At 42.0% G+C, this 14,690-nt stretch overlaps 1 protein-coding gene across 2 annotated transcripts in view; it reads left to right on the top strand.

The window, feature by feature from the left end:
- The window catches only part of bcat2 (branched chain amino-acid transaminase 2, mitochondrial), a 53,666-nt gene extending 39,333 nt beyond the window's left edge, over positions 1-14,333 (top strand). For both annotated transcript variants that reach the window (XM_078237475.1, XM_078237476.1), the window contains exons 9-11: positions 303-443; positions 5,442-5,516; positions 9,625-14,333. In XM_078237475.1, coding sequence (XP_078093601.1) covers positions 303-443; positions 5,442-5,516; positions 9,625-9,666 — 258 coding nt within the window. In that variant the 3' untranslated portion in view covers positions 9,667-14,333. The remainder of the gene's footprint in view (positions 1-302; positions 444-5,441; positions 5,517-9,624) is intronic.
- Positions 14,334-14,690: the final 357 nt, after the last annotated feature.

Raw genomic sequence — 14,690 nt, 5'->3', positions numbered from 1 at the left:
CCCTACCTTAGTAATTTTTTTTGAAATGTAACTTAAAATAAGGATGCTTAATTTTTCTGACTCAAGATACGAGTTGGTATTTTTTTCATTTTGAGACGATGCTGGCTAGTTCACTTTGCACATCCCTGGTTAGCCTGACAAAATGGTGGCTCATCTTCCCCCATGAACTTCAGTGTTCATTTACACATTGATATTAGGTAGGGAATTACAGGATGCTCATTGTATTAATGAAGGAACGATTAATGAGAAGTCATGGATTAGCCTATGGTGCCAGCACTATTAAACTCTGTGTTTACTCCCAGGGCGAGTTTAAAGTTTCAGAACGAGGGATGGCAATGTCTGAGTTGATTAAAGGACTGCAAGAGAATCGAGTGAAGGAGGTTTTTGGTGCTGGTACAGCCTGTGTCGTCTGTCCAGTCAGTCAAGTCTTGTACCTGGGTCAGGTGGGTTTTCATTTTTAAACAACTTTTAATTTATGGAAGTTTTTGCAAACTAGATTAAAATAGCAGCACAACAAGCTGAACAAGAAACTAAAAATCCAAGCAAGCAATTCATGAAAAAACAAACGCAATATGAATGAACTCCAGAATCAGGGAGGATTCAAATTCCAACATGTACATTTCTCCAGGAGATTCCAGATAAACAATACTGGCCTAAACTAGATTCAACTTGTGCCAATTCAGACAGATATGAAGTATTTGTTCAATACTTTACCAATGTCCTCTGGCTCCATCCGCAGGTTGTCGCCTTGACCCCTAATGGGCCCAATTCTTTCCCTGATTATCCTCTACCCATTGATATGCTGATAGAATATTTTGGGATTTTTCCTATTTTTATCAGCCAGAGCTTTCTCATATCCCCTCTTTGCTCTCCTAATTGCTTTCTTAAGCTTCACCCTGCACTTTCTGTACTCCACTAATGTCTCCACTGATTTGCTCCCTTTGTACCTGCTAAAAGCCTCTCTTTTTCTTTACATCGTATCCTGAATATCTCTGAGCATTCATGGTTCTTTGGGCTTGTTACTCCTTATCACTCCAGAGGGAACATGTTGAGTCTGTACCGTCCCCTTTCCTTTTTGAAAGCCCCCTCATTGCTCTTCCGTAGATTTCCCCACTAGTAGTTGTTCCCAGTCTACCTTGACCAGATCCTTATTTTACTAAAATTCGCTCTCCCCCAATCCAAGCTCTTTTTTGCAACTTGCCTATTTCTTTGTCCATAACAAGCGTAAATTGTACTATGCTATGGTCGTTATCCCTGAAATGCTCCCCCACCACCACCTCAACCACCTGTCTGGCTTCATTCCCCAGAATTAGGTACAGCACTTTGTCCCTTGTTGGACTGTCACGCATTAACCTAAACGTTTCTGCAGTGAGACTCTGCAGGCACAGTACCCACAGCTTGCCTGGACCTGCAGAGTCTCACTGGCTGTCCTGTCTGGAGACAATACACATCTCTTTAACCTGTCTTAATGCTCTCTCCACACACATTGTTTGTATCTTAAAGACTTGATTAGTTGTAAGTATTCGCATTCCAACCATTATTCTGTAAATTGAGTTTGTGTCTTTATATGCCCTGTTTGTGAACAGAATTCCCACTCACCTGAAGAAGGGGCTTAAGGCTCCGAAAGCTTGTGGCTTTTGCTACAAAATAAACCTGTTGGACTTTAACCTGGTGTTGTTAAACTTCTTACTTTGGACTTGAACCCTGGGCTTCTGCTCCAGTGGTAAGTGTGCTACCACTGCACTACAAGGCCCCCAGGTCAGATATTGAACAAAGAGAGTTGGACTGCAACATCTTCTGGTCTTTGCAGCTCAACTATTTTACCCATTGAAACAGATATAGAGGCCCTGATTTTACCAGCACGGCTGCCCAAGGCTCGTAAGATCATGCCTGAGGCCAACGGGGAATGCTGTTTCTCCCTCCCCGATTTCGGGGTGGCGGTGCCGGTAAAATCAGGGCCAGAGTTTCAGTGCTTCCCTGCCTCAGTGGGCTGAATTTTCCCAGTACCCATGATGGCATGCTTGTAGATCGAGAGGAGGATCCATATCAAGATGGCACTCTGTGTTTCCCATGGGCAGGCACACAGCTGCACTGTGAGCACAGTCATCCAATTAAGCTGATAATGGACCCAATTAGGTCCAATTTAATAGGTGTACCAACATTTCTCTCCCAGTGGAGCAGCCCCTCCCCAGCCCCATCGTGTGGACTTTGCCACCTCCATGGAGGCAGCTTTCTCCATCAAAAAAGCCAGAGACTCCATGCCCCAAAGAGGAGACAGCCAGGAGAAAAGGTTGTGCATGCTGCGCGATCTATGGACCTAAGGTTTCCCATCCGCTTTGAGGGGCCCAGGATCATAGAAATTTAGGGTACAGCAGGATGCCATTCAGCCCCTCATGTTGTCAGCCCTAATAACTTTAAATACATGCCTCCATGTATTATGCTCTGGATCAGCAGCATAACGGCACGGTAGCACAGTGGTTAGCACTGCTGCCTCACAGCTCCAGAGACCTGGGTTCGACTCCCAGCTTGGGTCACTGTCTGTGTGGAGCCTGCACTTTCTCCCCGTGTTTGCTTGGGTTTTCTCTGGGTGCTCCGGTTTCCTCCCACAGTCCAAAGATATGTGGGTTAGGTTGATTGGCCATGCTAAGTTGCCCCTTAGTGTCCGGGATGTGTAGGCTAGAGGGGTTAGCGGGGTAAATGTGTGGGGTTGTGGGGATAGGGCCTGGGGTGGGATTGTTGTCAGTGCAGACCTGATAGGCCGAACGGCCTCCTTTTGCATTGTAAGGTTTCGATGATAAAGAACCCACCCATCAATCTTAATATGAGGTCGGTAGCATTGTGGTGATGTTACTGCCCTGAGGACAGGAGTTCAAATCTCACCACAGCTGCTGAGGGATTTTAACATTCAATTAATTAATAAACCTGGAATAAAAAGCTACTCTCAGTAATGATGATCTTGAGACAATGGGAACATTATAAAAGCACACCTGGTTCACTAATATCTCTCTGGGAACAAAATCTGCTGTCCTTACTGGGTCTAGCCTTCATATGATTCCAGACCCACAACGAGGCCATGGGGCAAGGGAGGGGGAAGAATCAGGTGAGAAAACCCATGTCCGATTCCTGGCCTCAGGAATCTGTCCCCTCTGACAACATCCTGAATGTACTATTGAAGACCTGTGCACAATCTCTTGCCAATCTCTTGTCTTTGCAGCCCAGAAATAATTAAATTCAGTGATCTTTGTACTTTACTCATTTTTATCCCTTTGCCAATAGTTTTGCTGTTCCATAAATGTCTTGTTTACCAGACCATTGTCATCATACACCAAGGCTTACAATCCACCTGTGCATCCAAATGTTGCTTGAATAATTTCAATGTTATTCCCACTGGTATCTGGAGTTCCTCCATTTTGATGACTATTTGAGGTTACATTGTAGTTTTTGCAAACTGGATTTCGGCTTTCTTCATTCACTTTGAAAGTTTGACTTTCAAAAAGCTGACTTTGGAAAAGTTTTTTTTTGACCACTCCCTGCTCAAACAGGCAGACAGGTAATTCAGTCTAAAGGGGCATGAGGGTCCTTTTCAGAGTCCGACTTAGGTTCAAAGCTGTACTCTGGACTTGACAATGACAAGTATTGTGTTAAAACAACATATCAATTAATGATAATACGACAATTACAATTGATAATATACTTGTAAAAAATAAAATTAAGTTAAAAAGTTAGAAAGATAACTTTATTGAAAGGAGAAAGCACTTAATATATAGCTAAAGAAAAGAGAAAAGACACAAACAATAACCCCAAATTGGTCTGTCCCACGACAGCTGCCCAAATTAATACACGCCTTACCATCCCTTTGATACATACATTACCAAGTTGCTGTGTAATTCCCAACAGGTGGGCACCACGGCCAGTTTCCTCATGTCTTCAGTGGTGACTATTCCACTATGGCTGCAGCACTAAGTCCCAGAAGCAGTGTCCCTCTTAACCCAAATTCTTGGCTGCAGTCCAGCCTTTCGAGACCTGGTACAGTCCACCCCAAAAAAGAATCAACTCTTATCAGTTCTCACCAGGACTCGAAGGCTAAGCAGACTTTGCAATATCCTTTATGCTGCTCTTGATGGTACCTTCTCATTTGGCCGTCGATCAAGTGTTATGTCTATCAATCAAACTTCATCTGCCTCAGGTGACCACGCCATGTAAGAATACTCAGCGACTCAAAGTTAAGTTGAAGGTCCCACCCCACCCTCCCCATGGACATCACAACCATTCCACCGTTAAATAATAATTTTTTAAATATGCTAAGCCGGTTCACGTCCTCACTGGGTAGGTACCAGATTATACCAGTTGCAGGGGCTGAGAGTATCCCAAAAGGCGTTCACCCTGGTGCTTAATATGCAATGGCCTCTCCCCCACGAATCTCCAGCTCCATACCACACCAGCACAATTCTGCGCATGAGTGCACAGGGCTGGAGAATTACGGCTGTTGTCTAAATACCAGCTGCACAGCCACTATATCTGAAAAACAAAGTCTAAAGAAACTGGTCATTAATGGCTATTATTAATCAAAGCATAATCATACCTTGAGTTAAAATCAATATCTATCAAGTGAGATTAAATACACTAGGCTTAAAATCAAAGCACAAATGGAATTTAAAATAGTTATAAAAATGAATGGCAGCGGGCCTCAGGCTTACAGGTGCTGATGAGAATGGGATCTCATTCTCTTCTTTCGCGATTTCAATTTCCCTCTGTTAATTATAGTATCTTGATGGTAAGAGCAGGACTGCTGAATGAAGTTGTGGTGCATGATTCACCGTTTGACTACAAAAGATGTGAGGTGTCGCCCATGTTTCACTGCTAGTGTATGTATAGAAAACAACAGGGCCACTCAAAGGAATCAAAGTGAAGGGAGAAGAATTAACCGACCAGGTTGGAGAGCGAGAAACTGCAAGCATGGATCACTGTCATCTGCACAAATTTGACTGTCATGAGCCAATGATTATGGGTCAATTAGGCAGTAGAAAGTGAAATACATATTTTCTGGTAAAGTGAAAATTTCACATTAAAGCACAAGAACTGTTCCCCATGGCAGAAAAGTCAATAACCAAAAGACAGATTTAAATTGCTTGGTTATTGAAAGCAACACGAGGATTTTGTTTTTTGCTCAAGGAGTGTTACAGTCTCTGCACTCTCTTGTTTCAGTCACTGGTCTAAAGGCATTCCTCACTCTTGGCTCTCAGATTCAGTAATTTTTCCAATTTCCTAACCATGATGTTTAAAAAGAACCAGAAAACTGGACATCATATGTCAGAGGTCAAAGACTCGCGTAATAGAACAAGTTAAAAAGATGGTCATGCTATGCAGCAGCTTTATTTTTCATACATGTCAATGATTGAGTGCTGCAGATAAAGCAGTTGTTTTTCTGTCTCTTTCTTTAGAACCATCACATTCCCACCATGGAGAATGGTCCAGAGCTAGCTAAACGTTTCCTGAAAGAACTAACAGATATCCAGGTAGAATTTCGGCCTCTTATACTAAACTTTGTAACTTGTCTGACTGACTCTTGCAAGATAAAGGTGATGATTGCATATAACTACTTGTGTAGCGTTTCAATAGAGATAGTATCTTCCTCTTAAATAGCATGGCATCTTTATAAAGCATTCTGGCATAGTGACACAGTGGTTAGCATTGTTGCCTCTCAGCGCCAGGGATCCGGGTTCGATTCCCAGCTTGGGTCACTGTGTGGAGTTTGCAGGTTCTCCCCATGTCTGCATGGGTTTCCTCCCACAGTCCAAAGATGTGCGGGTTGGGTGGATTGGCTATGTTAAATTGCCCCTTAGTGTCAGGGGGACTAGCTAGGGTAAATGCATGGGGCTATGGGGGTGGGGCCTGGGTGGGATTGTGGTTGGTGCAGACTCGATGGGCTGAATGGCCTCCTGCACCGTAGGATTCTATGATTCTATAAAATGGAGGAAATGATCAGGAGCTGTTTATATTTGAAGTTTTCCTCCATTCTATATGCTAAAAATATTATCTTCAGCCCAGAGATCAGCCACCTCTCCTTGTGATAACACTGCCTGGAAGTTATTTTAGAGTGGCTGTGTGGATCATGGTGATTTTGTTAGAGTTCTTTGATGAAGTGACCAGGAAGATTGATGAGGGCTGGGCAGTAGACGTAGTATATATGGACTTCAGTAAGGCCTTTGATAAAGTTCCACATGGTAGGCTACCCTGGAAGGTTAGATCACACGGAATCCAGGGAGTGCTGGCAGGTTGGATATACAATTGGCTTGATGGTAGGAAGAAGGGCAATGGTGGAAGGATGCTTGGAGGCCTGTGACTTGTGGTGTGCCTCAGGGGTCAGTGCTGGGTCCATTGCTGTTTCTCATCCAAATTATTGATGTAGATGACAATGTACAAGGCATGATCAGTAAGTTTGCAGATGACACTAAAATAGGTGGAATTGTAGACAGTGAGGAAGGTTATCAAAAATTGCAGCAGGATCTTGATCAGCTGGGGAAGTGAGCCAAGAACTGACAAATGGATTTCAATGCAGATAAGTGTGAGGTGTTGCATTTTGTAAAGTCAAAGCAAGGTAGGACTTTCACGGTGAATGGTAGGACCTTAGGGAGTATCGTGGAACAGAGTGACCTTGCAGTTCAGGTGCACGGTTCGCTAAAGGTGGAGTCACAGGTAGATAGGGCAGTGAAGAAGGCTTTTAGCATGCTGGCCTTCATCAGTCAGGGCATTGAGTATAGAAGTTGGGACGTTATGTTGTGGTTGTACAGGGTGTTTGTGAAGTCGCACCTGATGTATTGTGTTCAGTTTTGGTCGCCTTGCTACAGGAAATATGTTATTAAACTGATTAAAGTTAAAATGATTGAAGTTATTTTAGTATTGTCACAAATAGGCTTATATTAACACTGCAATTAAGTTGCTGTGAAAATCCCCTAGTCGCCACGCTCCGGTGCCGGTTTGGCTACACTGAGAAAGAATTTAGCATGGCCAGTGCACCTAACCAACACACCTTTCAGACTGTGGGAGGAAACCAGAGAACCCGGAGGAAACCCACACAGTCACGGGGAGAACGTGCAGACTCCACACAGACAGTCACCCAAGTGGGAATCAAACCCATGTCCCTGGTCTTATGCCCTTTATATGCCCTGTTTGTGAACAGAATTCCCACTCGCCTGAAGAAGGAGCTTAAGGCTCCGAAAGCTAGTGGCTTTTGCTACCAAATAAACCTGTTGGACTTTAACCTGGTGTTGTTAAACTTCTTACTGTGTTTACCCCAGTCCAACGCCGGCATCTCCACATCCTGGTGCTATGAGGCAGCAGTGCTAACCACTATGGAGAGAGTGCAGAAGACATTTACAAGGATGTTGCCAGGATTCAAGGGACTGAGTTATACGGAGAGATTGGACAAGTTAGGAGCTTTTTCTTTGGAGTGTAGGAGACTGAGGGGTGATCTTATAGTGGTGTATAAGATCATGAGAGGCATCGATAGGATGAATGCACTCAGTCTTTTTCCCAGGGTTAGTGAATCGAGAACTAGAGGGCATAGGTTTAAGTTAAGAGGGGAAAGAATTAATGGGAACCTGAGAAGCAACCTTTGAACACAGAGGGTGGTACGTCTGTGGAATGAGCTGACGGAGGAAGTGGTTGAGGCAGGGACACTGACAACATTTAAAAGGCATTTGGACAGATACATGGATAGGAAAGGTTCAGAGGGATATGGGCCAAATGCAGGCAAATGCGGTTAACTTAGATGGGCATTTTGGTCAGCATGGACCAGTTTGGGCCGAAGGGCCTGTCTCCATGCCATATATTCTATGATTCTATGAGAGTTGACTTTAGTCTGAGACTCCTGATCATAGGAAGCTAAATTACCAGCTGAAAAAGCAGAGTAAAAGACTGCAGAACATATATATTTAACAATAAGGCTTTTATAAAAATATTCTTGGGATGTTGATGTTACTGGAAAGGCTGCTATTTATATCCATCCCCTGAACTTTATGACAGTTTGAACCCACTAATTCAATGGAATTACTTCCTAGACCACTTCTGAGGGCATTAAAGAGTGACCATGTTGGTATGAAATTGAAGTCACCTTGTCCCAGATGGAGTAATGTCTGCAGGCTTCCTTCCCGAAAGGATGATGCTGAATCCATTATTATTGTTTACAAGAATCCCATAGCTTTGTATTTCTGAAGATACATTTGAATATAGAATTGTGGGCTTTGAATGGAATATACTCTAGTGTTTACTTTTTACATGAAAGGGAACTGTGACTTAAAGCTTTCTTTCTCCTCTTAGTGCAGGAGGAATAGAAACAAAAAGAATAAAAAGGATGTGGGTTTTGTTGGCTAGGCCAGCATTTATTGCCCATCCCCAATTGCCCTGGAGAAGGTTGTAGTGAACTGCCTTCTTGAATTGCTGCAGTGGTGTAGGTACATCCACAATGCTGTGAGGGAGGGAGTTTCAGGATTTTGACCCAGCGACAGTGAAGGAATGGCCGATATATTTCTAAGTCAGGATGATGTGTGACTGGAGGAGAACTTGCAGATGGCAGTGTTCCCACGTATCTGCTGCTCTTGCCCTTCTAGACGGTAGTGGTGGTGGGTTGGAAAGTGCTGCCTAATGTCAGTGGTGGAGGGAGCGAATCTTTGTGGAAGGGGTGCCAATCAAATGGGGCTGCTATATCCTGGATGGTGCTGAGCTCCTTGAGTGTAATTGGAGCTGCACTCATCCAGGCAAGTGGAGTGTATTCTGAGTCTGTTGAATAGTTGAGGATCACAGCTAACCATTTCCAGGTGTAGATGCTCCCTGGGATTTTCTGTGGGAGTTTCCTAATTTAAAAATACACAAGGTAAACATTGGCAGAGCAGGGAGTGAAATCAGTCCTAGAACCTTGGAAAACTTTTTGAGGAGGCACACAGCACTGGTATTAAAAGGTGCACCATGGAATGAGAGATTTACATTGCAGAGTAATCACTTAACCATCTGCTGGCAAACTAGAGTGGGGTTATGAGGGGAAAATGAAATGACACAGCTCTGGAATTAACAGCTGGAGATGTTAGCACCTTGGGACTTTGTGCAGTGGGAGGAAATGTATTATTTTTCTTAGTTTCCCTTTCTCCCCAAGGCTCTGAATCCTATTGGTTGTACCATTCCACAGATGCCAAGTGTCCATTTGGCATCTTGCCCAAGTAGGCATTCTTCATGCCTGAGTCTGGTGTTTATGAACTGTTCAACACTGAAAGAAACCCGAGTTAACCTGACCCTGTCCTTGTCTGACATTGCCGTACATGCTTTTCAGCAAAGGTGACTAATGTTGAGTGATGAAAACCTTGGCTGATCTTTCCCTCACTCACCCGGGGATCCGAGGGCCAATTATAACAGTTTGGCTGTTGCCCTGGCATTGACCAGGGAATCTGGTTTGTCTGGATGTGGCATTCAGTCACTCCGCTGGGAAATGAGAACGATGTTAATCCATTGCAATCCTTTACCTGGATATGGTGTGTGTTTCTCTGCTATCAGTATTATAAGACAGGAGTGTTATGGGGAGGAAGAATTGGCAAAGTAGCACATGATAAAAACATCATTGTATTCTAATTTCAGTATGGTCGGACCTCGAGCAACTGGACTCACCTGGTGATCTAAGCACTGGAAATCTGTTTCCCATTCCACACAGCCCTGAGTCAGAGGCCATCTGTTTCGCTTTGTGTAAGGATACGTGATATCCGTTGCAATCCTTTGCGTGCTCTTGAGGGAAATAGCTGGCATTTATTAATCTTATTCAATGATAGATTTTGTCAAATTTGGATTCAGTCTTTTTTAGATTTATTGTTCTGACTAAATATATATTAGTAATTGCATAGCAACTATGTTACTGCTCCTTTATGGAGTTTTGGAAATTAAATTCTAATTGACGTCAGTGACTACCCAAAGGCTTTAGTGCTACCAAAGTACTTGGAGTTACTGACCCTGGTGGGACGAGAATCTCTCCACTCCAAACATCAGAAGAAATCATTCATGCTGGAAGAACTGAGAAATGTTTATCCCCGTGCACTCTGAGCTCCTGTCCTGTAAGTTATAATAATTAACAATTAAAGCAGAGAATGTTGGGAACTTATAGCAGGTCTGTTAGTGACTGGAAGAGGAATGTCTACGCTGTCAGACCAGATCTCAGGGCATTAAGTTAACATGGCCTTTTTCTTTCCAATATAGATTAACTGCTGTGCATTTTTATATTTTTGGAACAGAATTTAGTTTTTCATTTTTATTCCACAGGCTATAATAATCAGCTGCAGGTTTCTGAGTTACCTGGTTTTTCTGGGTTAGAAACCGAGAGCTGGTGATTCACTGACTGTCAGCCACTGGGTCAGACAATCTGAATACAGCCTCTGCTACTGACAAATTACTGTTTCCATCAGTGTCTTCCCTATACTTATATTCACAATGGCTGCTAGGAATGCATTAAGTTGTTAGTGATTACACTGACCAGTTCAAAACAAGAGCATATTAAAAATGTTACATGCACAATGTAAATAATTCAGTATTTAACAGCTTCTTAAATATATGACTTTTGCTGCATTCGATGTTCCTCACCAAGTCAGTAACACATTTGCAAATCTCTGCTTGTCTCTCATTGATCGACCTTGAAGGTACATAGAAGCCGATGCACACTACTAACATGCATGTTTCTCTTTCTGTACTTTTTTCCTTCAAAACTCTCCACTTAGTATAGAGTGCCTGGCTTCCATACCGTGCCTACACGTACTAGATGGTTAAGGTTACAGCCTGGGGAGGAAAAATGCTTGACAAGCAAATCTGATTAACAAACCTGGATTCCGATGAAAGGTCATAGATCTCTGTTTCTCTCCACAGATGCTGCCTGAGTATTTCCTGCGTATTCTGTTTTTATTTTAGAGTTTCATACTCTGACAGCATGTTACTTTTGTGTTTGACAACAAGCTCAGAGACTGAGCTCACAGGTATAAAGTGCAACAGTAACAAGAAAACATCAATACTGCCAGTTTTTAGCTAGTCAATCAGCACCAGTAAGAGGCAAACAGTTTAATGATAAAGGTGGAGATGTTGCATAACTCAAAATGAAGAATCTCCCCACAAATCAATAATCTGACAATCGGTGATTATGGTTGTTAAACGCTCATGAACATTGCGGAAGTCACAGATCCCAATCTATTAGTGGTGGAGTGAAATTAGTACCTGCTTCACAATCTCAGTCAAATAATAGATTTGTTCCAAAAACCCTGTACCAATTGGATTTAATATCTAGGACTGGCCTTTCTTATCTTGTGTGGGCATTTTCTGTTGCAAAACAGAGTATTTCATTCTTATTTAACTTCAATAGTGTTTTGTGGCCTTATGTATATTTGCATATTTTGGTGTGACCATGTGTTTTTTAACAAGCCTAAGTGCGTATCTGCATGTCTGTATCCACAAGCAGCTCTGCGTGCATGCGTATATTCATGTGTCCATTTATGAATGTATATACACGCACACATCGATATGTCTATCCACATGCATGTCCATGTTTGTAAATTTACACCTCCTGTATGTATATAAATAGTCTCGTTATTGCTGCTTACAATATTGATTTAAAAGCTGCATTTAATTAAGCTGGTATGTCACAAATTATGCAGAACTTTTAATTGTTGATGTTGGGCCTCCAAGTTTAACTACTTGAACTGTTTTTTGGGAACAGCTAAGATTGTGTTCTAGCCCTAGCTGGGTTGAAGGGAAGGTTAAGAAATGAAGAGCTTTCTTTAACATCTGACTGCTTGACTCCAAAGTAATTGATCTAATTATGCCATTTACCAGCTATCTAAACTCTTAACTAATCTATGCAATCGTCAACATGTATCTACCTGAATTAGATAACTATAAGGATGTTACAGTGGTCACTTCTTGACGCTTTTTCACCCTATGCCCTTTCCCAACCTCGCAACATTGATATTCATAACTTTCACTTTATCCAGAACTTTTAAAAGTTATTCAGCATTACATCTGGCTCAATGTTTCCAGTCTTCAGCTTGCTTAAAATTTCTTTCGACTCTCTCAACTGAATCAGCTGTCTTTTCCACAGCTAGGTGACCAACCTGGGGTGGGGTGAGGAAAAGGATGGAACAGCAGGAATGAAACCTCAATCAGCAAGCCCATTCTACTCACTGATAATAATGGCAGTGGTGGGGAGATATATATCAGACAAGCACAAAAAGTAGATGTTTTAAGATGTTAGTGTGAGCGTCAGGCATTGAACCCAATAATTCAAATGCAGCCATTGCAATGGAAAGTCAAACCTCCCATCAAAAAATAAATTGATGAATCTTTTTCACTTCCTGCCCATGGTTCTGTGTTGATGAAGGAGGAACAGTGATCAGGGCTCCTGTTCATTCCATTGCTTGCACTTACATTCTGTCTAATTCCTATTCAAGTGGAAAGATGTACCAAAAAGTAAAAATCCCAAGTGATTTTAATCATCTTATGCTTTCTTCAAGCCAGACTCTAAAGTAGTCTGGTGAAATGGTGATAGTTCTTATAGACTCTTGACTTCTTGACTGGAAAAATATATTGTCCATATTTACTGCGTACTGCTGGATGTGTGCGGAAATGTTTGTCATCTGTTAGAGGTAACAAAAAACTCAAAACATAAAAAAAGTAATAATTGTGTGGATTCAGAGAATCAGCGTGAGGACAAAATACTGTATTGGATAGATAAAGGGAAGTAGAAAGCTGTCCCAGCTCTTACTAGCTGCCCAGTGCTGCATTTTCTAGTTTTACTTCTATAATTACATGTTTGCTTCATTTCAGAGCAGGGAAAAGCCAAAGGGAAAAAGTTTTGCAAAACAAGTAAAAATTGTCCCAGATGCCCATAGGCTGACCGGTAGTGATTTAACCTGAGGGTCACCACACCTCAGGCAAGAGGCAAGGTTAAGAAGGGAATTGAACCCGCTCTGTTGGCATCGCTCTGCATCACTATCAGCCAACTGAGCTAAACAAATCCCGACAAAACAAGTAGATGATGATGTAACACATGCTGCAGTCAGAAACTACCTCAGTGCAGGCACTGAATGTGAAACACAGACCTCACTACGCAGGATTTAAGAAGGGAAAACTCCAACTTGGAGTTTGGGCAAATGAGTAAGTAAACAATAATTTTTAAATAGGAATGAGAGAGTGTGCTGGGAATTAAAAGTTAGTGGGTAATCGCTGGGGTTGGAAGATTATTCTGTGGAAGAGGGTGTCTGTGTGGAGAGGTTTGTGTGTGGGGAGGGTGGCTATATAGAGGGGTTAATACTTTGGGGGGGGAGGGGTTAGTGTGTGAGTGAGTTTATTGTAGGGACAGCTATTGTCACTAGACTTGTTACTGCATAAAGAGTAGTTTTGGATTAGAATCTAGAAGAGCGAAAACAAACTGTTTCTGTTGACCATTTCTGTCAAATTGCCATAGTTTTTTAAAATACTTTTGACAAGGTTAAATTTGAGCCAGGCATTGTCAGCTCATTGTCATTCTGAGTCTTGGCTACGCTTTGCTGCAATGCTTGGTGGTACTGTTTAATGTTCAAACATCGAATTAGAAATGCCATTTGAAGAGTGAGCTGATTGCTCTCTTGCCAGTGCTTGTTGATGGGGTTCATGACTAATTCCAGATGACTGAAATGCAAGCTCTCTGCTGGATCTGAAATGTCTGTTATCTGAGGTGCGGGAAGGATCTTGGTTACAGATTTTCTGGTTTGTACACAGTGACTTTCACAGTGCACTCCCTCTTCATGATTGCAAGATTAATTTCTGTATCTATTATTCATTATATCTATTCTCAAATGAAACTTGTTGCTGTAATTACCATTGGAGGCCTTCGGCAGCTGTATAACAGTAGGTGGATTGACAGACAGGTTGCTATTAGATTGGAGTTGTTCATTGCAATTACACCTGAATGGCTAACTGAGAATTTGGAGTGTTACAGTTTCAGATATACAAAGACCCTTGTCTCCAAACCTTGGGTTACTCTCGACGCTTGATAGTTATTCATCTTTTTATAAAAATATGCAGCTTCATCTTGTGTTTTGCTAGTTTTCTATAAATGGCCATGTTCTCATTCTAAATTAATATACCTGGTGGTATACATCTATGTCTGCCTGGATATTTGGCTGTCACCATGTATGTATAGCCATGAGTATATTTGTATAGTTCCACCTTCGGGTTCTGTGTGCTGCTTATTAATCTGCATTAATTTCATTGTAACAACTGTCTTGTGCACTTGGACTGTTATCACATCATTTTGATAATGCAAAAATAAACCTGTAAAAAATAAAAGGTGTTGTGTGGTTTTATAAAAGGTGGTTAAAGTGCATGCATACCTTACCTACACCTAGGTGCAGCTATTCACTTAAATAATGTCATACCAATGGTAGGGATTTCTGTTGATCAGCAGCAAATCGTAGGTATGTTTGTCTGCCTAACTACACTGGATATTTGAACACATCTGTAATTATAGCCTACTATAATGGATACATTTACACAAAAGAAAATTTGGTCCAAGTTTCTAATGGTGGAGTCAGGGTAAAATGCCAGACAGCTGGTGTCGAAATGGAAGAATATAATTCAGAGGAAATGTTTCCCTCAAAGAACAAAGAAAATTACAGCACAGGAACAGGCCCTTT

This window comes from Mustelus asterias, chromosome 21, assembly GCF_964213995.1.
Source record: "Mustelus asterias chromosome 21, sMusAst1.hap1.1, whole genome shotgun sequence".
NCBI classification, from domain to species: domain Eukaryota; kingdom Metazoa; phylum Chordata; class Chondrichthyes; order Carcharhiniformes; family Triakidae; genus Mustelus; species Mustelus asterias.
This window is presented reverse-complemented; position numbering and strand designations above follow the sequence as displayed.